Raw genomic sequence first — 26,079 nt, forward strand, 5'->3', positions numbered from 1 at the left:
GGGAAGTATGGACGCCCGAGAGCCGCCTATGGCGTCGTTGGCACAATGTGCTAGAGGGCCGTCTGCACAACCCGTATAACCGGAGAAAAAAGTGTATACAATGCGCATTATTTCTTTCAGTGTGTGTATGCTAGTTGTGCATACACTTGTGAAGACAAATGTTGGAGATAGTCGTAGTATGAAAACTAAGCAGCGACAAGAGTGTAAATGAACGATTCATGGCTTTTACTCTTTACCAGTCTTGAATGTGTTGAAGGAAACTGCAAAAGTGATAGTGGTTATTATCGCTGTAATTAGTGGTATATCCCCTAATTGACTAAATGCGGCCGTCACTAGGTCATGCTTCCACCAGGTAAAATGCAGCTTCAGTAAACAGATGAACCGGCTCCGCGAAACTCGGTTTCCAATGACGTTCTTGTCTCTGTGACTAGTACAATTTTGCGCTGGCTATAAATGGAATTGGATGGTGGTGTGCAGGTCATTGAGCGGCAGAGGGTGACCGATAAGTTTGGGGTTGTTCCATATTTGCATGGAGTGCCACACCGGTTAAAAAATTTCGGCAGATCCCACGCCATGTGGGAATTGGTTTCATGCGAAGCACTCAGCGAGTAGTTCTATGCTGCATTTATTGTTTGAGCCAAGTGTTACAAGGTGAATCGACATGTTTTCGTAAATACATTAGTTGTGTGTAAATCGTCGGCTTACCAGGCACATCGACAACACTGGACATTAAAGGGAAACTTATAGTATGACGTAACGTCAGCCCTCATGTTAGAGCGCATATGACAGTATTATCAAAACGTAGGCATTTTACGATGCTATGATGTGAATATCATACGTAACTTTCGTTAGCGTATCCCTCCGGAGTCGAGCAACGCTTGAATAATCCTTGCTGAATGATAGGAATGCAAATGTAATGTTTCATAGACTGCTATGAAAGTGGAGCCAACATTGTAACCGCAATTGACGTTAACCTAACATGGCGCCTGGGTTGTAGATGTACACAGTACTCACTGATTCAAATGCAACATCAATTTTGTTTGTATAACGACTGGTATGCGCAATTCCTCGAGATCACCACAGCATGTCGCGAGGCATCTCGTCTCTGAAGATTGTGTTGGCTGTGATCTCGTCGAGTCGAAATTACGCCGATATGACCCGAACTGAAGACGGTGGGAACGAAAATAAGTGTGTTACCTAGCCCTAAATTGTCCTATTTCAATCCATGAGTACTGTACATATGCAGGGTTTATTGCTTTTTTTCTAAAAGTTTTTATCTAGATAGATAGATAGATAGATAGATAGATAGATAGATAGATAGATAGATAGATAGATAGATAGATAGATAGATAGATAGATAGATAGATAGATAGATAGATAGATAGATAGATAGATAGATAGATAGATAGATAGATAGATAGATAGATAGATAGATAGATAGATAGATAGGATAGATAATAGATAGATAGATAGATAGATAGATAGATAGATAGATAGATAGCTAGATAGATAGATAGATAGATAGATATAAACACTCAAAGTGCCAAAGGTTCGCTAAGAAATGATTCGCATTTAATACCTGACTGCCACGCAGAATTCTTGGGTTCGAAACTTGTTGGGCTTCTAAATTTATGCTTTGAATTCGTAGGGTCAACGCTGCCGATGTCGGTTTTTCTTAGTGCTCTCGTATTCAAATTACCGATGCTGTTCTCTCTGTTCCTGGGTATAGATGTAAACTGTCAATCACCTGTAGCGCATACCCGTGTACCGCGGCCCATGGTAAACGGGTATGTGCCACACGTGTCTTGGGGAAAGGGTCTGACGACGTACGCTGCAGGCTTTTCACGTTACTCATGTCATGGCCAGGCAGTCATATTCGTCAAATCCTCTTACCCTCCAATGTCAATTTTGGTCTACACCAAGTTAAGGAGGCGATCACGAGAGCACCCAGATGTAGTCGGCTAGAGAGATAGGTAGATATATTAGATAGATACGCAGATAAAAACACCGATATGACCAGAACTGCCTTGGGTTCGCTAAGGAATGATTCGCATTAAAAACAACGGGAATATATGCAAGCCGTTTAAGCGGCTCTCTATACGTGATACGTCGGCGGGTTCTATTGGAGTTTCTCAAGCAATATATCGACACGACGTGGTATCGGCACTGGGAAGCACATTCAAGTACCTTTCAATAAAAGCACTTCAATTTACATGGTCTGCTACGATTTATTAGCGATGATTTGGCGTCGCAACACCAGAGGAATTGTGAAATGACAGAAAGTAAATAGCAAAACATGGGAAGGCGATAGCAATACATGGGAAAAAATGGATTGGTAAAGGAAACGCTATGGCAACACAGAAAAGCACTAGGGTGACGGAGAAAAACACCAGCCTCACTGTTTCGCGTGCGTTAACAATGTGGAGCAGCACCAAAATTTTCACTTACTTGCCATCAAGTTACGGCAAGGCGCCGTTAGGTGGAGTCACGTACAGATGTCCCTAAATCCTGGGAATGGGAGTGCGTATCCCAAAGCCACGTGGTGGGCAGAAAGTGTCATAACGCAAGTTGTCACGCGGACGTTGAATGGCAGAAGGTTGAAGTGATCGTTTAAGGTAGACTTAAAAGGCGATGTAGGTATATTCCATTGTCTTCACTTTGAAGCCATTGAGTGAATTGTGTTACACTTATTTTTCTATTGCCTTCTATTCTTTCCTCTTCTTAAATCGCTGTATCCATCTTTTCAAGCCATTGCTTAACTAAACTGCACTTCTTCGTTCCGTCAGAAAGCATCAAACGAGAAGAACGTTACGAGAAGAACCGTGAAAATATATTCGCAATATCACCTCATACACCATGCTTTCAGTACGTATACATGCCTTGAGCTTGTGTAGCCGGTACTCTGGAGCACAGGCCCGGCCACTATTGCTGGAACCCTCGTTCCTCCTTCGTAGAGCGTGTTCTTGTTACCTCGTAGAGGCCAGTTACTTCCACCGTAGAGCACTTGTCCACCATTCTGTAAGGCATCACAGATGTTTGTGTACATGTGTTTCTTAATTACGTGGAGCAGGTTCATTTGCAGACAATGCCTGCAGATACCGGCTATAAGAACTGATGGGCTGTCTGTACGTTTCTTTGAGGCGCCAACGTTGCAGGCACTACGCCAACGTAGCGAGGCGAGCTTATGCAGGGCCGAGAAAACGACACCAACACCCACGTGCATCCCGTGCAGGTGCGTAGCCAGAAGGGGGGGGGCGGGGGATTGGGGGGGGTTCAACTCCCCTCCCCCGAAAATTTTCAATTTCGCTTGCCTATATATACACGCACGCATACAAACGCACGCACAAACATACATAAAGTATAGTTGAACGTCCCCCTTCCCCGAAAAAAATTTCTGGCTACGCCCCTGATCCCGTGCAACCACCAACTGTTGCATAGACAGAGGATCAGTTAGGACTCTGGTGATTTATTTTCTCGGCCCCGCATAAGCTCACCTCGCTAAGAACGGAAGCCTTGTTGTGAGACAATACGGTGAGTGTAAGGATAACCATCGTAAGTCCGTAACCGTTTTATGGATTATGTGCGCAGGGTTGTCTACAGAATGTTTCGGTCGTGGGGTGCTTGCTACGTTGGTCATGCTGGCAGGATCCTCAATGACCTTCTTCGTGAAGATTCAAATAACGTCCGATACATGAAAGGTCGTTTTCAGCCACTACATTGCAATAAGGGTGGTTGTCTTCCTGAATTTACCTACACAGCAGCTTTGTACCGACAGAAAGATGACCGCACCGGCATAATTCTAGCAGCGGCTCAGATGAGGTGGGAGGAATGTTCCTGCATGGGCAAGACGTCCGTTTCACTATGTGATAAGAATGGACTTTTTTGGAAGGTGTGGTTTCACGCATTCGGTGGTCAGTATTACTGTAATCGCTACGTTAACTCTGTTTCAACACGTGCTTGCTTATTCTATTTTTCTTAGACACTTTAAACACTGTCTGTATACATCTTGCTTCGTTTCGCAGAAAAGCTTAGTTGAAAGTTAGCGCTTGTAGTTGTCCCCTCTTGTCTTGTGTCGTATTTCCGCGTTATTACGCTAGGGTAGAGCTGGTGGCTGGTGGTGCAATACACCGCGCATAGTTCGTTAGCTCGAGCCCCTGCGTGACAGCCTCTGTGCTGATATACCTCATCTTCATCCCAAATTATATTTTATTAATGATACGTGGTGGCGCCATAGACTACCTGAGACTGTGCCTACGCAAAAATTAATTCTTCACTATAGTAAGCCGTCTATAAGTGAGTTTCGCTCACTTTACATGATTTCATAGGTTGCCTCGCCACAACTACTCAATCTTTCCTCTTTAATGAGTATAGTATGAGCAATTATCTATGCTTTACGTGAATGCGTCTTATGTAGAGAAATGATACCGGTATCCCGATACAATGTAGTATAATTGAATCTGTCGGCGAGATTACTTCTCGTTAGAGGTCCATAAATGCCTGGTAGGCATCTTCGCACGTGGGTATTGCTTGAAATGAGGAGGTGAGCTCCTCCCTAAAATGCATCCCGACCGTCTGAGTGCCCCGAAATTCCGTGTATGTTTGAGAAAGCCCGTCTATTGATAAAGTGACACCTTTTAAAGCAGCACCCTCACCAGTGCGTCTAATACTCCTGACACACAGGCAAAAGTAAAGTAATCTGCAGTAAACCCATTTCGCTTCCCTGAAGGACCCTTTGGAGAAAGAATTCGCGGCGATGACACACGGTACCGCATTAAGTTTTTTTAGGTGGTTCGTAGCCTCTGCGTTTAGATCTGGTTAGCTAGATGAGCACGACAAAAAAAGGGGGGGGGGTGCTCTTTAAATCACAAGGTTGCACTTTAAATCACAGGGCTGCACTTAAAATCAGCAGGAGAGAAAAAAATGAAAGAAGAAACCATGCTGTCTGTTGAAGTTTTCGTTGACGGCGTCCATCGTGCACACTCAAATGCACCATACTATCAGAAAAGCAAATGACGCTGCCGGAATACGAGGCCTATCAAAAATACTGGCGTGACATCAGACTCATTGCTAAATTTAGGCCCGCAAAGTTCATGATGTGTTAAAATGCGGGACAAAATTTAGCAATGAGCCTAATGTGACGCCAGTATCTTTGATAGGCGATTTAGGGAGCATTGCTTGCCGTGCTGGCGATGACGAACAGAATACATGTATATGGGAGGGTGTGGATTGCTGGCCCCCAAAGTGTCGCTATGATTGGGCGCCTGAAAATATGCTGAGGAATTCGGTTCAATACCTAAAACCAAATGACCTTGCCTTGCTCGCCTTGGACAAGGAAGGCGGATTTGTAGTGCTAACCAATTCAATATATTGTAAAGAAGCAAGAGCAGCAGTAGATAAGAATTTCGTTCTTTCCAAATACCCTTCAGCACAGCTGAAGAATAAAGCCTTAGCGTTGTGCAAGGACTTGGAAGACTTAGAAAGTGCCTATCAGTGACAAAAAACGACCAGTTAAGCCTCTTCTTCTCCGCTAAGACTCAAAAAGAAGGGATGCCACTAAGGTCGATCGTGACGGAAAAGGACTGTTGGCAGGGTGAGCTTTCGAAGTTCCTTAAAAAGCATCTCATTGTTTTGTATACTGATGATCCATTTGTTGCACTTAGTTCAAGCTCGGTCATCCAGTAATATGTCAGAGAATGAAAAAACGGAGGAGTGTTTGCCTTTTCGGTAGACGTAGATCTATTCTACTCTATTCCACAGGATGAACTATTGATAGTGGTTAGAGATCGCATAGAGAATTTCGGTCCTGTTGCCTTTCAGAACATTTCGGGGATTTGCATTGACAATTTTCTGGAATTGCTCAGATTTTGCCTATCATCTACACTTGCTGATTTAAACGGCGATGCATTCATTCAAAGGGACGGTGTTTGTATTGACTAAGGCATCGCGCCAATTTTAAGTGATTTGTTTTTATCAAATTTTGACAAGAAAGTGAACGCGTCTATTGACAAGATTTGTGCTGCAAAAATTTTAGATATGTCGATGATTCCCTGATTTTATGAAAGTCCTGGCTATTGATGCTAAGGATGTAGCCGTGAATAGTGTTCTGGAAGCTTTCAAAGCAAATTCATGCGGGCTAAGGTTCACACATGAGATGCCAGTAGAGGGGGGCTTGCAATTCCTAGATCTCCGCATTAAGTTTATTGAATGTAAACTCTGCTGGGCATATTGCCCCCGAAGTAAGAAACCCATCCTCAACTATAATTCGGCCCACTTGAAGACCGTCAAAAGGGGAATAGCAGTGAATTACTTTCGAGCCGCCCTGCAGAAAACCTGTGAGGACCAGGTGGCCTAGAGTGTGATGTACCAGGTTAATAGACTGCGAAGCGCGAGGTTCGCTGACGGCACCATAGTGTCTGTAGCGGAAAGCCTCATTTCCGAAGTGAAGCATGCTCGACCAAGCACGGGGCTCAGTGAGCAGTGCAGTCAGGTGCGTCATGTACCGGTGCCGTACATGCACAAAGTGTCGCACCGTCTCAAAAAGCCAGCACTGAAGTGCAGCGTTTCTGTAGGTTTTACTGCGCCGACAAAACTCTCCAAGATGTGCCGCATTGTGAATGCCGTGGAGGGTGTTCGCGCCTGTGTAAAAATGCATGCCACGCAGTTCGTAGAATGCTCCGTTGCAGTAGTTTACATGATTACACTGTCATGCGGTAAGCTCTACATTGGTCAGACGGGACGTTGCTTAAACGACCGTTTGAGGGAACACCGTGCAGCTGTCGGTGCTGTCGCGGCTGCCGTACATCTCGCGGACCATTGCCGACGGTGTATGTGTACAGCGCAGTTTAACTGCACCCGTGTGCTCAGGCGCTTGAGAGGACAAACAGACAGAGAAATTTTCGAGGCTTTTCGCATAAGAAAAGCGGGTGATCGGTGTGTGAGTGCACCGTCACTGGCTCTCAGCAATAAAGAATGCATATTCTTAGAAAGAAATATGCGCACGGAAGAGTTTGGCTAGGTGTGGCACGTGTGGGTTGCGTAAGCATGGGAAGGGTTATAGTTAGTGACGTTTAATGGGGCGTGCTTGAGTCATATTTTGCGTGTTGCGCATCCTTCTACCCAGCTTGTGTTTTTCGTGTTTTTCTGTGAATAAATGCTCAGTTGATGTTCGCGCTCCATCCTGTCTGTCGTCTCTACCTTGTCTGTGGTTTTTTTGCGCCATTCAGTCATGTCTGCAGTTAATTCTAAAGGGTTTTCGAGAAAAATATGGACATATGTGTCCCACTGACCACTGAAAGGCAGTCGTTTCAGAAAGAAAATGTACATTTTTATTTTTTATGCAAACTTGCTGCTGCCTTAAAAGCCCCAAAGGACAAAGCCTACAAACACTTAATCTCTGTCACAAAAAAAAGGTGCACTAAATATTCACTGTAAATCCACTTGCTACCGGCACTGGGGCAGCAGGTGTGGGTACTAGGTATGCCTGCAACAGTCTAATTTTTGTCTGTGGAAGAAGCTCAAGTGTACTGAAAGACACTTTCAGTACACTCCACTGAAAGACACTTTCCTGCGTGAAGCCGAATGAAAATTGAATACTGCAATCAGTTGCGCACAATGTTAGACAGGCTACGCTTTCGGAAATATATCACTGAAAGTTTGGCAACCTTGCATTGGACAAAATTTTGAGGAAACTGTATGGGTAGGAGCGAATCAAATTTGGTAGATCCCACATACCGTGGGAATCGATGTTATGCGAATCATGCGCGGGAAAGTGACCGTGGCGTATTTTTTCACAATGAGCGAAATGTGATGGAACGATGCTGGAGAAATGTGCAAATGGTATACGCACACACATATGTGGAAGAGTCGCACATGTGTTATATAACCAGTTATTTACAGTTGCGCAACGATGACAACAGCAACATGGGTGTTACCAACACCAGACGCGGTAAGCTGATATGTAGGGCTTATATTCTTCTATACTGGGTAGCACGAATTCGAACAAGACAAAGAAGCAACACAGATGCATAGGACAGTCGCTACTCGTATTCAGAAAAATATCTGTAGATATGCACACGGCCCAGTGGCACGCGCAGGCGCACTGCACGTACACGTTACAGTCACAGTTGTAGCTGTTACAGTTGCGCTGAAGTTGTTATGCTTATACTTGTCCGTTATGACGGACAACGCACGCACGTTTCACGAACTCGTGTGGATGTCTGGAAGGTGTACTTGACAGTTTTTGAACAAGGTCATCATCACCGTGATCAGTGAGGACGAGCAGCTGGACAGGACTTGTTATCGGATCCGTTCGTGATCGTCACTAGAGGGGTCTAAGTGTAGTGAAGTGCGAGGATAGTACAGCTGGTGGAAATCGTGGATGCCCCTTCCGAAGAAATTATATGTGATGCCTCCTGTCCTGGACGTGACAACGAGGTCTTGCGATGCCCTGTTCACATCCAAGCCGTCTTTCATGCAGTGGAGCAGGCGTTGTTGAGTTTTGATAAACCAATGTTCATGTCGCCGGTAATGAGGGGCACGGTCCTCTCGGCAGTGTTATTGTAGGAAGCATTTCCGTAATGCACGTGGTCCATGCTGCCGACCACGTCGACGATTGGGTGGTAGCCGAGTGTCTTCCAGGGGTGTTCTGTCTTCAGCTCCCTCAATTTATTTGCGCCCACCGCGGTGGTGTAGCGGTTACCGCACTCGGCTCTGAGCTGAAGGTCGCGGGTTTGATCCCGGCCGCGGCGGTTGCACTTCAGTGCACGTTAAAGAACACCAGGTGGTCATAATTTCCTGAGTCCTCCACTACGGCGTCTCTCATAATCATACCTTGGTTTTTGGACGTGAAGCCCCAACTAATATTATTATTATTATCAATATCTATGCTCGCGATTACTGCGTTGATTGAGACTCTGTAGCAGCTGTGGCACATACCCGCTTAGCATGAACTCTAGTATGCGGGTATGTGCCACACGCGACTGAGAGAAACGGTTTCATGACGTACGCGACAGGTATTTTGCGTTATTCATGTCATGACCAGTGAATCGTGTTCTTCATACACTGCTCCTCTGCAGTGCGAACTTTGGTATATTACAACCTATGGAGACGCCCAGGAGAGCGCCCAGACGTAAGCGGCTAGATAGATAGATAGATAGATAGATAGATAGATAGATAGATAGATAGATAGATAGATAGATAGGATAGATAGATAGATAGATAGATAGATAGATAGATAGATAGATAGATAGATAGATAGATAGATAGATAGATAGATAGATAGATAGATAGATAGATAGATAGATAGATAGATAGATAGATAGATAGATAGATAGATAGATAGATAGATAGATAGATAGATAGATAGATAGATAGATAGATAGATAGATAGATAGATAGAAACGGCCAAAGTGCCTGAGGTTCGCTAAGAAATGCTTCGTATTTAAAACCACTATAATCGCATATTTAAGAACTCGTGAGCATGAAATAAACTTTTCAAGCATACCGCTCCCGCTGAATCGGGTGGAGAGCGTGCCAAAATCTGATTGATAAAGGATACAGCGTGTGCATGCGGAATGCTTCGTTTGAAGCACTAATATGTGCTGGCACCTCGCGAAGAAGATAAAAACAACTACCACAACCGCTTTCTAGAACATCCACGCGTTCCTACTAAAGGTCTGAGAGCAATCGAATCAGTGGTTTGGATCTCAAAAAAATAGAACATGGCGAACAAAAAAGTGGGACATATCATTCCTGCTGTCCGACGAAGGATCAAGGGATACGAACTGAATGAAATTAAGTGCGCTGCCCTCGACGATCGCCTGTTCCCGAGAGTGCGCGATGCTCGACGTGACCAGGTCTATCGCGAGTGTAGTGAACTAGAGAATCGCGAGCTCTGGAAACCTTTTTCAGCAAAACTGATCTAGCCTACGATTTATAACCGCCGTTCCGCTTCCTACTTATCTTATTTACGGTTTTCTTACTACTTGTCTGAGTCTCTCTGATTGAATATTTGCCTTTCTTCCGTGTTTCATTTCTCCTATATTCGTTTCTTCGAATGTTTTCTCCTTCCGAAAGAGTAGACATGAGTTGTGCCCCTCTGGGTGGCAGTTGTAAACCTGCACCATCTTTTTTTTTCTCTGTGTTCTTTAATGTGCATATATACATATGAAATGATATTATTAATTGGAGATGTAAAACAAGCGTCACCTGCAATAATCAAATATCTGCGGAATACTTCCTTCGTATGGCTTTAGAAAATTCAGTCATATTTTAGTCATGAATGCTCATACACAAAACAGTGCAGTGAAAAGATAAGGGCCCTGCTGTATTGCTGAGCATACAAAAGTCACAGTTTAACCGCAAGGGCGAAGCAATGAATGCGATAGCAACAAATTGTAGTGTTACACGTAGTGAGGCTGGCTGCTAACTGTTTTGTATCCGATCTCGCGTAAATACAAAACGCTGATGTAAGAGTATACGGCCGTTCCAGGTAGAGATGCTCTGCGCATAGTCCCTTCGCATTAAGAGCCCGCTGTGATGGCTTTCGAGATAGCGCGCGCGCCAGTGATCGCGACCGCGCCCTTAGATTCGAAGTTCAAATTGGCTGCGCGCGCGACAACCCCCGCCCCCCACCTCGCGCCCTTTACATGGTCGTTAAAGACAGGCGAGGCGTTTTCTGTGTGCTTCGACGGCAGGCCTCCCTAGCGGGGTGATGTTATCACACGCACCCTCCGAGCGAAGGAAATGGGTCGGCTTGTTCAATCTCTGCTTCAGCCGCCAAGTCGCCCCCTCTCGCGCGCTTTTACCCGCGGTAGAACATACAATGCGCGGGGGGGGGGGATCTTATCAATTTGGACTTTATACCGGAAGGACATGACGGCGACGGTAATGGCGACGGCAAAAACCCGTAGAGACTATCCATATAATTGTTATTGCAATAAAAATACTAAACTAAAAAGTTTCCATATATCCGCAAAATAAATATCTGTTGCGGGAATAGTGTCTTACATCACTCATGAAGACGAAGAGGCTATTGTTCCACATTTCCACTTTCTTTAGTTTTTCAACGATGAGTCCCACCGAATCGTCCATGGCAGCTGCCATTTCTGAAAAGATCGCAAAAAATGTACTTTTATGCCACAATGATCAGAAATTATTACAAAAGCGCTATTTCTTCCTCGCACCTTCAGTTGCAAACAGTCATCTAGACTGAATTAAGTCCATGCTGCTTCAAATTGGCATCGAAATCCTAAAATTATTCGAACGCAGTAACGCACCGCATATTTTCAGTCGCTTCTTTGTGTAGCTTGAACACTTAGTTCGATAATCATCTGGCACCTGTAAGGGCGCGTGCACAGCTTGAAAGGCCACATAGAGAAACACAGGTCCGTTTTTCTTTGACTTTTCTTCAATTGTGTCGAGAACGTTCTGTGTTATCAGCGTCTGAAACAAAGATCAGGCATGTATTAGGTGCACACCTGTAAAATATTATCGCCAACACTGAGTGCATGTAGTGCAGAGTGTTTACTTTTCAGACAATGCAGATTTTCTAAACGAAAGATCCTGTGCCAGTCAGCGTCTTGTTGTTTTCGCACATGAATTCTACGTTGAGGCGCAAATATTTTGCCGCCGTTAAAGTGTCACTGAAGTGAAAAATAAGAAAAACTGCTCAATGAACGTCTTAATTATACACTTGAGAGCAGTAGTTTATGGGAAAGGTTGTAGGCCGCCGCAGTTTATGACATACCGATTTTTTCAGAAATCCTAATGTTCACGCATGATTTGAGAAATTCACCATCAAATTGTAATTTCCATATCAAAATTCCCTGCGCCTGGAACGCTGGAAACGCGCCGGCCACTCTGATAAGTCACACCGGAGCTACGTGTGACGATGAAGTGACGAAGCTTGAATCAAGGTGCGTCGCAGCAGAATCTAGTCAGAAAAAAAAGGCACGTACTCTGAAAAACACAATTAGACGGCTTATTCCTTGCCTGCGATGTGTGCTGCTCATCTGATAACATGAAGCAATACAGAACATCAAAAACGAAGACGAAAAGCGGGGGACGTCACACGATTGATTAGAGTTAAAAAATAACGTGGTGAACGGAAGGCCATAGCTGATGTGACAGAAACGAAAAAGAACTTCACACTCATTACCATGCGCATAAACTTGCACAAGGGCTAGAAAATGTTGGTTCCCGCTAAGGAGTCAATGTTATCTTTTCAAGGCTCTCAACAGATGAGCGAAAATCTGCGCACTGGAAGCAAAAAAAAGCAGAGAAAAGCTGTGCCGTAAAAACGTTCCAAAAGTTGGAAAAGCTGTGCCGTAAATCACAATCGTGGCAGTTTAGGGGCATTGGTAAGACATGATCAATAACTTTTAGGAGCCAGCGAGACGAGTACAAAAAGAACACGTAAGAAACACGGGCGCTATGGTTTATTTGTGCTGTAAACCATGTCAGTGTGTTTTGTGGGCAGTACGAGTTGTTTAATAAATGCTGAAATTCTGTGGACATCGGGACACACTGGCACGGACGGGGGAAACGAAGCCGCTTATGCGGTCGCCGCTCAAGCGGTTGGGCTTGACTATTTGTGGTGCACCCAACACCACAGCTTGTCGCCAAACCTCGCACACCTCAATCCCTACCTAAAATGTCAAGCGAAGGCTCTCCTAGCAGAGCACTTATGCATTATATTCGCCTAAAAATTAAAACCGACAGTAAACGAAGGCGATTACAAGCTACACCAGCGCATCTTAAGCGTCAAGGGTGGACTTAATCACCAGCATGAGATACTAATGAAGAAGGTTATGGCCAATGCAGCATGCGCATCTCGTGTACTTGGCAAACGAATCAGAGCCAGACGAAAAATTTCAAACACTTCTCCTCGGTGCCCACACTGTCAGGAATTACGCAGAGCAGATTTGCACCACCTCATTTCGAGTTGCTTAGCTTTCTCGCGAGGAAGGTTAGACATCCAACACCTGCCATGTGATCACATAAGTACGTTAGAAAATGTGCCACAATCTAATGATGAACTCAAAAAGCACTTGCGAATTATGCTAGTATAAGTGACCTGTTTGAAGTGGTGCAGAAGTTTTCCAGCATCTCGTGCGAGAGCGACTCTATTGAACAAATACCGAAGACAGATGCAATCCTGCGCATTCGATGAATTCACAAGAAGTGATATAACTTTAATATATATATACTTATGCTTTTCACCCAACAATTACTTCCTTACCTATTCCCACACTGCGGCCTAGAGCCGTCCTCTTCCATGAAATAAAGGTTGAATTCATTCATTCATCGCATTACATTACCCTGTGGTCTTTGTTATATTGGACAAACAGGCCGCATTATTAATAAACGGCTACACGAACAGTATACCCAGTCATTACAGATTGACTTCCTCATTTGCTATCCCACTACACATATTGCGGTTGTACATGCGGTTTCTCCGTCACTGCGGCTCTGTGTAAGCACTACAACCAGTCCACACGAGAAGTATTGCAAACTTTTCGTATTTGCAAGGCTTGAGATTCTTTTGTTAATCAACCCTGAGTGATGTTGTAGAAAAAATTGCTTTCATTATTGATGAACTAATGACAGAAATATTTTTTTCTGAAGTTGACCTCACTTGACATGCGCGGCCCCTGCGTGCAAGTTCTTCTTTTTCTACAATGGACTTTCAGCTGCTAGGCATACTGTGTACCTTCCCTCACTTTTTAACATCGCTTTTCCTGCGCCGTTTTTCTTCAAGAAATGAACGCGCCAACTCGTCCAACTTGCCATTCTGCTTATCTATTTCTTTCTTAATAAGGCTATTCATAGGCGCAGGAAATTATTTCACCTGTCTGCAAGAAGAAGCACCGCTGTGGTTGCGCTTGCGTTTATGTTGAATAGAGAAAGAAAATGTGAATAATGCGTTTTTTTTTTGCAGATAGCGCTGAATATAGAGATAAAAAGCAAACACCACACGCAAAGGTAAGGCGATCTGGTGACTCAAGTCAAACGAATTACTGCTTTCCACGAAAAGATACGGCTGTGAGGCGCCTTTATTCAAACGATTTTCATTTAGCTTGCAGTGTTCCTTCACGAGATAACAGGTTGTTGAAACCAGATGTGCTTATATAGGCCACTACTTTCATAGCAGCCGTCTTTTCTGATGGCGTCAAACTTGTATACACGTAAAGCTCGTTCTGTGAAGCATCACGAACAAGGACGCAGACCGGGCTGTCAAAACTGCATGTGATTTTCTTGAGGTTATTAAAAATGGTCTTTGGGTTCCGACTTTCTGCACAGTTGTTGCAATATCGAGCATACGCAAATGGGCTTTTGTTAACAAACAGAAGCTTCAGTTGCAGGAGAGAATGGTGCACTAGCCCTCTTCGCCTCAGATTTCATCCCACTCATCTCGGGCTGGAAACCAGAGCAGCCCCAGTCGTAGCAGTGCAAGTTATATGGAATGCACTTTTGGTTGTATGTATGTAGTAACTGCTGAACTCGAGCATGCGTAAACGCATTTTCATATTTTAATAACAACAGTACACTGATATCTTTGCCGGGCCTCTCTCAATGCATATTTATCTCGTCTTCCAACATCCCCGCCTCCTCTCGAAGGTGCCATCTAGGTTGCCCACTGACCCCCTTGGGGTAAAAATGAAAGCCTACGCTCCTGTTTAGGAATAATGGATAATAGATATAACCATTACGAAAGTGGTTCAGGTACTATGAAAGTCGAAATTTTAATGGTTTTCTCAACGCTGTGTGTGAGTTGCCCCGTGCTATTGATATTCACACTACACAGCAAGTTGTCTGGGCCTTTTGGCAAAGTTTACAAGGACTCCGGGCGTGCTCGAGAAGGTTTGTTTGGACAGCAACATCCATAGCTTGATATATATGGCCCTCACGGTCGGTTGAACAAGCTTGGCGTAATAGTAACATCACATCAGCCAACTTATGTCTTGTCTCAACACATTAACCAGAACCATACACTTTCACTATTGAGATAGATGCAGCAGTGGATCACACCTTATTGACTTCTAGCATGTTTTCACTAACACAAAATGTAATGATAGTGCAATACAAGAACAGTGGCTAACTAAGATATGTTTAATTTTGTGGTGTGTGTGACTCTGTGTAGCGTCATTATTCGTCAATTTGCTAGCAACTATCCTGCAGAAACTCGCACAATGCTGAAGGTGAGCAGCTCACAGTGTATATTTTGCGTACTCACCGTGGAATAAATTCCTCTTGCCGACTCGTCGACGGACTCATAATTGCGGTAATCGTATCCTTCAATCTCTGGACTAGTTCTGCCTCCTGACGTCATGTGGGTGAAGTAATCTTGAGAGCCTAGGTAGTAACCTCGGAAGGAATCAAAGCCACGACGAGTCGGCGTCAGCGTCCAGTCGCAGTAACCCAAGTGCCACCTGCCCCAAATGATACCGGTCTTTATGGTGAAAGGTGATAGGTAAGAAGATGGACTAGCGTTCAAAGGAAGCATTTTTCCAGTGGATGGCTTGAGTATTTTCATACATATACAAAGACTAAAAACACAAAGTAGCGCCAACAGCGTGTTCGTTGGGGCTGGTTGGTACGTCATGAGAATGCTTTAAAACATCGCGGCATGGGACTAGTACCCTGCGTTCCCTAACTCGTCCCACGTCACGGTACCCGCCACGGTGGTCGAGTTGTTATGTTGCTCGATGGCTGACCCGCAGGTCGCGAGATCGAATGCCGACCGTGGCGGCCGCATTTTCTATTGAGGCCGAAATGCTTGAGGCCCGCGTGCAAAGGTTTAGGTGCACGTTAAGGAACCCCAGGTGGTCAAAATTTCCGGAGACCTCCACTACGACGTCTCCCATAATCATATCGTGGTTTCGGGACGTTCAACCCCCCCCCCCCCAATTCTTATAATTATTATCCCATGTCGCGGTATTTTATTTTCTTCACAGAATAGCATTTATCCTATATATCAGTGAATACACCATATAGGGCTCTAACACATGCCCGTACACAGCTACAGAGTTCGGCAGAGTCACATTTTTTTGCGTACGCTTACATGTTTACGTGTGGGTCTGTGTGCGCCTTATTTGGTGCGTTCAGTGTGAGCCAACTTTCCGGAGAGCTTCAGCTTTTTGGATAATAATCTTTTACTTTCTGTGCTCTAGACACCCAGTATTAATAATCCCGTTACTTTCCACGTGTGTAAAAACCCTGCCGAAGCTTTGCTTAATATTACAAGGATCCCCACAGCACAGTTGCATCACGCTCAAAATGCGCATAAGCTAAAAATAAGGTGAACATCGACATCGTATAAATGTGTAATATGCGCAACTCCGCTTGATTTATATTGAAATCAAGGTGTGATCTTGCCAGCCGTGGTGGCTTAGCAAGTAACGGGTTGCATTGCAAAGCTCAAGGTTCTATTCGTCACCGCATTTCGATGGACGTGAAATGCAAGGATACCTGTGTACTTTGATTTAGCGCCGCGTTGAGAAATCTCAGGTGGTCAAAATTAATCGGGAGCCCCCACTGAGGCGTGTTTCATAATCGTATCTACGTTTAGGCACGCAAAACCCTAATTACATTACATCTGCAGATTGGACCTGATATTTTGAGGTCTTGATGGTGTTCATAAAGCTGTTCTGTTTTGCTTGTTAAATGTCTGCTTTGACCGCCGGAACACAGTACATTTATTTCATAATTTGTCTCGTGCTGATGGCGAATCTATTGTCCATATGCTCGATTTCTCCTTGATGATTTCAGAAACAACACTTGCACGGTAAATGAGTTATGGCTTTTCCTTAAAGCTGATGTCTATGAGTGTACACAGTGCTCTGTGCCCAAAATTGCAAAAACATCCGTGCACCGCAACCCACAAATTTCCAGGGAGGCGCTATACGCTTGCAGCGAAGGCTCAAAAGGTTAAAAATGAAATCAAGAACAAATATATAGCTTTAAATTATGTAATTGAAGAAACTTCAAAACAACTAAAGCAGAAAAGAATTTGTGACAAAGAAATATATTACAAAACGCTCTTGCCTTCCTTCATTATTACGTCTCCATAGAGATACTGGCGCCAAATCTCACCTAAATCTGGGGTCACTAGTGAATTCATGATACACGGAAAATGTGTAAAAGACGAGACTGCCCTCTGTTCTGCATTGAGCAAATATTTCAAGTCGGTGTTCACAAAAGACAATGATTGTATTCCCAACTTTTCTGTATCGCTTCCTGCTATAATCTGATGTTATTTCTTAGAGTGGTGTGTCACTTGCTCTAAAACGTTGATATTAAAAATTCGCCGGAACGCGATGGTATACCAAACGCGTTTTTGAATCGTTATGCAGAATGGTGTGCTGAGTACTTGTATGCTGTATTGACCAGATCTTTACGTGTCGGTGCCCTACCACATTACCGGAGAGCGGCCGAAATCAAACCTTCGAATAATGAGGCAGAAAGGCACACATTGAGAATTACAAACCTGTATAAGTAACATCTACACCACGGAAAATTTTGACCGTAGAGCTGTTTAAGGCGGCCGTTAGTCCGTGGGCCGCGAATAGAAATTTATCATCATCATGAACCAGTACGCGCTCTCTTCGTCGTCTTGTTCATCTTCTGCTTCGCTCCTAAAACATGTGCGCCAATTTCTCCTGCGCGGGATGCAATAAATCTGATGGGCGAGACAACGAGTAGAGAGAGAGAGAGAAAGAAAGAGAGAAAGAGAGAGAAAGGAATAGAAATAAACGTAGAGAAAGAGAGAAATTTTAGCTGGGGAAAATTTCTTCGTAAGACGAGAATCGAACCTACCGACGATCCGAAGGCGAGCGTCTGAACCACTTGGTTAACCAGGCACGCTAGCAGGGCATAGAATAGGCTTGTATGGTATAGTATACCAATGGTGTGGGAAAGGGAAGTGAGGGGAAGGCGGACAGATGTGAGGGTGACCAGGAGAAAAAGGAGGAGAGTAACGAAAAGCATTGAAAGAAGGAGAGAGAATCATAGAAAGAGAGAGATAGAAATAGAGAGTGAGAGAAAGAGATAGAAAGAAAGAGGAAGCGATAAATACAAAGAGAGAGAGAAAGAAAGGGAAGAAAGAGAAGGAAAGACAGAAAGACCAAGAAAAAGACGGAAAGAATGAGAGGAGAGGTAAAGAAAGAAGTACAAGTAAACAGAGGCACAAGAGTCATACATAAAAGAACAGAAAGAAGAAATTAAAAGAAAGGAATAGAGGAAGAACGAAAGAGAAATTTCGAAAAACTTGGTAAAACTCCAACATCCAGGACTACCTACGTGACAAAAGCTCGTCAACGCGGCTTTTTGGGCGAGTTGGTTATAGGCTTCAGAATGGGGCATAGCGCTAACACACACGCACGAAGAAGAGACAACAGGACAGGCGCTAACTTTCAACTGATTGTTTATTTTCGAAAGCAACAGTATAAATAGATCCGTACGCGAAAGTTCTACTCATCGCGCATGAAAACCTGCCGCGTCAAGAAAGGCCAATACATTAGCAGTCAACGCCACCGACGGGCAGCTGACACAGCTATCACCGGCCCTCGCGATCAAGGCGGCTTCCACAATATCTCTCGTAGTCTTATCGGCATTCCTGAATACCACTGTGCCTTCTTTGAACAACGCTACACACCCACAGTCATTACAATGCACAGACACGTGCCCATATACCAGCTAATTTGCCTACATGCCAGGCATAAGTCTAAAAATTCACCCGCAAGCCAAACACCCAGCACAGCATGGAACGGGAATGCTAGAGAAATACCACCATGACCCCACCCCCATCCCTACCCACACTGTTGTAGTATTCAACTCACTAGCTCCAACTCCAATGGCAACGACAACTATCGAAAAGGGCAAAATAGGCACCCAGGTGACGTGTGCTCCTTGACTAAGGAGGTCACCAAACCAGCAGTATAACCAACGAAGTTCATGTATCACAATTTTCGCCTCTCTCTCTCTAGCTCTCTATGAAATGCACATAATAATTTCGTTATCAATCATAGTTTAGCTGATAACGTAGCTTTTTCTTCTCTTTCTCTCTCTCTCTCTGTATTTGTCGCTTCCGCTTTCTTTCTATCTCTTTCTCTCGCCCTCTATTTCTTTCTGTATCTTTCTTTGGTTCTCTCTATCTCATTTGTCTTTCATTCTCTATATTTCTCTTTCTTTCTATGCTACGCGTCACTCTTTTCTCTCCTTCTTTCCTTCCTCCCCACTCTGACTTGCCTTTCTCACCACTATGCTATACTGTACTCTATAAGGTTATTCTGTGCACTGCTGGCGTGCCTGAATAGCCGAGTGCTTAAGACGCTCGCCTTCGGATCGTGAGTAGGCCGGTGCGAATCTCGCCCGCGAATAATTTCCCCCCCTAGAATTTCTTTCTTTCTCTACCTTTATTTCTTTTCTTTCGTCCTCTCTTCCTCTTTGTTTCTGTGTACCTGTTCTGTCGCCGGTTAGAGTTGTTGCATCCCGCGCCGCACAAATAGGTGCCCGTGTTCTGGGAGCGAATCAGAAGACGAAGAGAGCGAGTGCGGGTTCGTGATGATGATAATTTTTGTTCACGACTAACGGAATTCCTCCGAGCTTAAAGAGCTCCGTTCAGAGAACTGTGAGAAGCCAGATGGGGGTTAATGGGGTTCTACATAGAAAGATTCCAGTGTTAAATTTATAAAGCTTTTAGCGGTGCACCAGAAATCTGGCAAGATTCGGTGAGACCTAGCCGGACATTACGAGACCTCGTGAAACATCGAGAGGCCTGTTGAGATATTGCCGGACTCCGCCCACACGTACCAATAGGATGCTGCGCATTAAATTGTGTGATCTTGTACTTTAAAACGGAATTAATATACACCTTCATTGGTCCTAATTAAGTACATTAATCGTTTTTTTCGCTCCTTGCCTGTTCTCTTGGAAATAAGCATCGATGACCGACACTTGTACGCACTTTCCAAAGGCGTGGGTGGTGTAATCTCGACGCTTGAGTTCCTCGGCCAGCGTCGTCATCCCCAGTGGCAAACCATAAGGCTCAAGAGGGCGAATGCCATGTCCCTACAAGCAAGAAATCGATAGAAAAATGAAATAACTGGGCTGCAGTTCAACTATGCAGCATACGTGTCTCCATAGCTATAAATTTTGCTCATATGGGAATGGTTATTATATGGCCTTAGTCAATGATCACATAGCAATGATTTCGTTGCAACTTAGGGAGGCTGTTTTAGGGGCGAAGCTCCTTAAAGCGGCACCCGTTCGTCCCCATCGCAGTGCGTAACCAGTCTTAACGCTAGTACCAGATCTTGACCTCCAAGGTGGTGCCGGTGGGAGATTTCTCCTGTGCGTTGTTGAACAAAAAAAAAGAAATTCGCAGCGTGCGCGTTAACTAAAAGCCGAATTCTTCTGTCTCTCATTCCCGATTAGCAGCCATTGGCATGTTCCAGTAGGAAACGTTAGTAGAAGTACAAGTGTAAGTGTTAGCTAAAAGCCGACTTCTTCTGTCTCTCATTTCCATTAGCAGCCATTGTTTACCTCCAAGGTAGTGCCTGGTGAGATTTCTCCTGTGCGTGATTAAACAATAAAAATTTTGAACAAAACGCCGTTGATTGATGAAATAAACCAACGAAAGACGCCAGATGTTTTCTAAAAGCAAAACGAAAAGACTCCAGCTGCTTAACGAAAGACGCCAGATGTTTTCTAAAGCCATGGTTTTCTAAACAATGAAAATTCACAGCGTACATGTAAAATTAAAGTGAGCTGCAAGTCGTCATAACTCTCATCGAACCTTTAGTATAAACGCGCCCGACCTCACGTCGGTGATGATGTACTGGGCAGAATTCACGGAAGATTCACAGTTTACCGATGAACCTCCTCAGCTTCGCCCACTCATCATCATTCACTCCGTGGATATGCTGTGATTTTTTTTCATTTGTACGTTGATTCGCTGGTGAAGACACGAAAGAGGCAAGTCGTGTAACTAAGGATACAGCTTTGTGACACAAACATTCTGCGAGCATTCCGTTCTAAGCCCCGCCACGATGGTCTAGTGGTTATGGCGCTCGACTGCTGACCCGAAGGGCACGGGATCGAATCTCGGAAGCGGCGGCTACATTTTCTATGGAGACAAAAATGTCTGAGGCCCATGTGCTTAGATTTAGGTGCACGTTAATGAACCACAGGTGGTCGAAATTTCCGGAGCCCTCCGCTACGGCATCTCTCATAATCATATAGTGGTTTTGGGACGTTAAACTCCAGATATTATTATTAGCATTCCGTTCTAAATGCCGCTCCAAATTGAATTTAAAAAGGCGGCGTGACGCGATAGATTAGTTTCTGAGAGTAACTGATAAGTGGGTGAGAGCAGGGCTTCGGATAGCAGAAAAAATGAACACAACGCAGCTCAAGTTTTAGTTAAATAATGGTACGGTGTTGACAACTGAGGTGCATAGTTCAAAACATGCTTTTACGGCGATAATGTGAAGATAAGGTAATCTTGACGCATACACAGTAGTCTGTATTATTTAGCAATACGAATGGGAATGTTACGTCGGAATTGTCTTGATTTTCGGCCTAATGTAAAGATCACTGCAGGTGAAGCGTCAGAATTATTGCTGTGTAAATTTCGGCGTTTGTTACAATGTGTCATCCTGTTTCCGTTATCTCCTTCTGACAATAAAAATTTTGTTGCCTTTTTAATAGGGCTTAGGCTCCTTGTTTCTTTTCATATTTTACTTTGTGCGGTCAACTTGGTTTGTCTGGTGCAGGAAATACTGTTCAAACTCAATATGACGAAGTCATGAGTGCGCTCGAATTATTCTGTTAAATCGAGTAGTTCGTAAACTCGACAAAGAAATTTTTCGGTCCTTGGAAATCTAAAATGGTTGCTTGGCGTCACCCGAAAGCTATCGCGGCATTTTATTTGCCACTAATACACGCATGCGCTAGAGGAATCTCCGCGAGGGCAGCCCGAGCATGAAGCCTCCCATGTCGAGGCGATAGAGGCGGGGTAGACTCAGCTGTAGCTATGACAAGCTACCGATAGGCTATAATATGAGGAGAAGGAATGCATTTAATGTGCGAGCAGGCAGAACAAGAAAGTTGCGAGCAGACGATCAGTGTCATCTGTCGCATAAACCAATGAATAACGAAAGCAACCACCGTGTTCCTGTGGGATTATTTGCGGGGACGACAAACCACTATCGCCCCTAGCGCCACTTGGTATGTAAAAGTGCTACCGACTGTTAAGTCTGTGGTTCATTGCACGGGCGCGGCGTGCAGCCTCATTAAAATAAAACAAGCATGGTGACCAGGGCGGCTTGATGTTTTAACGCGATAGCGTTACAGCGCACGTCCGAATAAAAGTGTAGAGGGTGTCGACTATTCTATTCCGCTCACATGTGGCAAAGAGTATGTTGGCCAGACAGGCAGGTGCATGAACGATCGCTTGCGAGAGCACCGGTACAATGTCGAAAAAACTCGCCTTGTCAGTCCACCTCGCTGCGCATTGTGCACGTTGCGGTGGCAAGACACTGTTCAAGCGCGTACATTCGCTGGCCGAAAATTATGACCAGGTAACGAGAGAAATTATTGAAGCATCAGAGATCAAATATAAAGACGCTGTAAGTTGCCCTTCAATCTGTTTATCAGAAAAGGAAATGACATTGTTGTCGCGACAGCCGCCTGTTTGATTTGCTGGGTCAATTGCCTCTTGTGCCCCTTCTCCCCCCCCCCCCTCTCATTTTCCTTCGCGCGGTGTCGTGTGTATATATATGCGATCACGTGCAATAAACACTGAATTGTTAGTGAGCGCTGTGTCCCCTCTTTCTCTGTCGCCGTCCGTGTGCTTCTTTGCGCTACTCTTCAGAATTATGCACTACCAACTAGCGCATCAGACTCTCCTTTTGAATAAAAGCCGTCTGTGTAAAAACAAGAAATCAGTTCATATTTGTTCACTTATATCCGTAAAAACTTCGTCAAATTGTGTTCAGTTCCATAAAAGCTTCAGTAACTCGAGTCGATGAGAACATTGAACTGTATGGGTACATGTCGCCGATTTGACATTTTTTCGTAAAATTGGTAAATACGCGAAATCTGGTTTCGATAGATTGAGTTTGAGATGCACCAGCTTTCTTCAAAAAATTTTATAAAGTACTACGTTGAATGCCCCCGACTTACATTTGGTGATTTGAGGGGGTGTGATGATACTCATAACTATTTCTTTTATATTATATGGCATAGAATAAGAATATCCTGTCTCTATATTTCTAAACAATAAACCGGTGTTATGCAACTGTTGTCCAGTATGCTAAGAATAAACGGACTAAGTACTTAAAAATTGAATTGAGGTGTAGTTCATGGCAAGAACGAATGATACGGGTATTGGCCCCTTAGCACAGTCTCCCCAGTTAATGTCGGGAACACGATGCCAAAATGCACACTCATATGGAACATGCTCCACAAACCTGAATGCCAAGCTTGTACGGGTACCGACCAGTCAACAGCGCAGCTCTTGTTCTGAAAGTGAACAGCACATTTGAACTTTTGAAGTGTTCCTGATTGATTGCCAATAAACCAATATAACGGAACGACTTGCCAGCGGCCGTTTACGGCTAACGAATTCAACAACCTAGCAAATACCAGAAAGAGCAGTGAAAATAAAGACAGAAAAATATCCTCTTAAGACCTAATAATAACTGTTGGGATTTAACGTCCCAAAACCACGATATGATTATGAGAGGCGCAGTAGTAGGGGGCTCCGGAAATTATGACCACCTTGAGTTCTTTATCGAGTACCTAAAAGTACACGGGCCTCAAGCAATTTCAACTCCTTCGAAAATGCGGCCGCCACGGCCGGGATTCGATCCCGTGACCTTCGGATCAGGAGTCGAGCACCATAAGCACTAGACCAAGGGTTTCAAACACGCTACCCGCATACCTTTCTCTAGCGGCCCGGCCCACACAAGGCTCTCTTCGTCACATATATTTTAAAGACGATAGTCTTTCTTGGGGAACTTAAACGCAGAAATTTTGGTCTGTCTTTCTGTCTGTCTGTCTTTCTGTTTGTCGGCACGTCCCTCGATTCAGCCACCCTGCCAAAGTTGAACCACTTGCCCAAGGGCCAGCCGTCTTGAACTGGTACGACTGTTCATACTTGTGAACGTTGTCGATCAAAAAGTAAATATCATGCATATCTGAGGTGCAACATCACTAGGTAAGTATTAGGTGGCGTGTTCCTTTAATAGAAAATGCATACACACGTAATTTTAAGGACCCTAGTTTCTTAAGCTGCGCTGAAAATGCATAAGAATGGAAGCTTGAGCGAGTTGGTATGCGTTCATCTTTGTTGAAACAGCGCTCACTAGACGACGACGAAGTAAAAGAAGGCACAGGACAGGCGCTGCCTTTCCTGTGCCTTCTTTTACTTCGTCGTCGTCTAGTGAGCGCTGTTTCAACAAAGCTGAAAATGCGACTGCGCTGAAATTTGCCTTCCTCCGTACCCCAGAGCAGTGGGAAGGCATCCTTCGCGAAGGCGCCCCCGAGGTCTGTCGGGCGCTCGTCCAGCGGGCCCGGGCTATCGCAGAGGTTGCCATAGGAGTCCCGGAATAGGGACCCTCCCCGTTTTCTTTGAATTTTAATAAAGGAATGTTTCCATCCATCCGTGCCCTTCGCACGAGCTCATTGTTGTGTTTCGGTTTCGGTTCTGTATTGCACTGTACGAATGCCATGGGTTGGTGTTGAAAAACTTTAGTTTTGAGAAGGCCAAGAAGGTGAAAAAAATATTTAAAACATCAAAAAGCAGCGTTGTCGGCGGCCTTCAGGCTGCCGGTTGTGGGCGCCGCTCTGGCGTTCCTGTTTTACCCAGGCGACGTGTAAATAAAAGAGTGTGTGGAGAGTACTCGTTGAGTGCGGACGTTTCTCTGCTTCAGCGCTTCGCGCCAGACCGCGTTTTCGGGCTGGCTGGCGTCCCCGCCGGTCGCTTTGGCCACCGCCGGTCTTCGGCTGCTGCTGCGCCGGGACTACCAGCACGCAACACAGCACTCATGTTTCCCGACGTATTGCCAGATGGCGTCCATATCTCACACAGCGCCTCTTCTATCGTCTTTACACGACATTTGCAGCGAAGCACGCAGATACGCGGCCAATTTTTTCTTATTTATTTTAGTAGGTACACTGACATGACTGATCTGAAGCATTCCTTTCGTGGGGCACCCAATGCGGTCATCATTTCGATAAACATAATCGTAGAACGGAAATTCTATATTTCAGAATCGGCGTACAGATTTTAGTCATCCGCGACATCTGTATCGATTTGTCTCTGACGCGAAATCGGAACTGACCCATATATGACATGGGAAAGACCTTTCAGTTAGCAATGTGCCCCCACCCCCCCTCTCCCGGTTCTAAAGTTCTTTACTGGCCCGGCTCTTGAAGGACAAAAGGTCGTGACTGCGGCCCCCTGGCTGAGGCGAGCTTGAGACCCCTGCACGTACACCACCGTGGCGGGTGGTATCATCTTACACAGACCTGTTTTCGTGCGTTCTAATGATTTTCATCTGCAAAACGCCTCCGTAACTACGAACTAACGCCATATCTTTAGCTAAAGCACATTCCTTTATATTCACTGTAACCAAAACGATGAACCGGGACCTTACGCGAAGCATTGCTTTACCATAGACGCATTATGCAGAATTACCACGCTACCCCAAAATATATATCCTTATGTTAGAGTACATAAATTCCTGTTGAATTATGCCCAGAGTTTCGCAATTTTTCTAAATTGTTCCTCTACCACGCCTAAAATATTTCTTTGTTCAAGCTGGAGTGAGTTGTGTGTCTTGCTGCTTTAAGATAACCACAGTGAATTACCTTTGCCCTATTCTTCAGCCCATCCGCAACTCGCTAGTCGCGCGTCTTTGTCCGTGGCAGGCAAAATTCCCACGTAGATGACAGTTCGCGATATTTATGCGGCGTAGTCTGCTTATGTGATTATGTTCATTTGAGTGAGTATTGCTGAATATATGCAGCTAGCCGAGCAATTGTTTTGCAGGCACACTAGCAAGCAGTAGT

At 44.6% G+C, this 26,079-nt stretch overlaps 1 protein-coding gene across 2 annotated transcripts in view; it reads right to left on the reverse strand.

Moving 5' to 3' along the window:
• Nucleotides 1-26,079, reverse strand: part of LOC119373335 (arylsulfatase I) — a gene marked incomplete at its 5' end in the record, with an annotated part of 45,725 nt that overhangs the window by 12,236 nt on the left and 7,410 nt on the right. The window contains 6 exon segments of one of the 2 annotated variants that reach the window (XM_037643362.1): nt 2,880-3,016; nt 11,008-11,105; nt 11,277-11,442; nt 15,236-15,431; nt 19,967-20,070; nt 23,475-23,526. In XM_037643362.1, coding sequence (XP_037499290.1) covers nt 2,880-3,016; nt 11,008-11,105; nt 11,277-11,442; nt 15,236-15,431; nt 19,967-20,070; nt 23,475-23,526 — 753 coding nt within the window. 2 annotated transcript variants of the gene reach the window in all.

The sequence above is a fragment of the Rhipicephalus sanguineus genome, chromosome 11 (genome assembly GCF_013339695.2).
Source record: "Rhipicephalus sanguineus isolate Rsan-2018 chromosome 11, BIME_Rsan_1.4, whole genome shotgun sequence".
Classification (NCBI taxonomy): domain Eukaryota; kingdom Metazoa; phylum Arthropoda; class Arachnida; order Ixodida; family Ixodidae; genus Rhipicephalus; species Rhipicephalus sanguineus.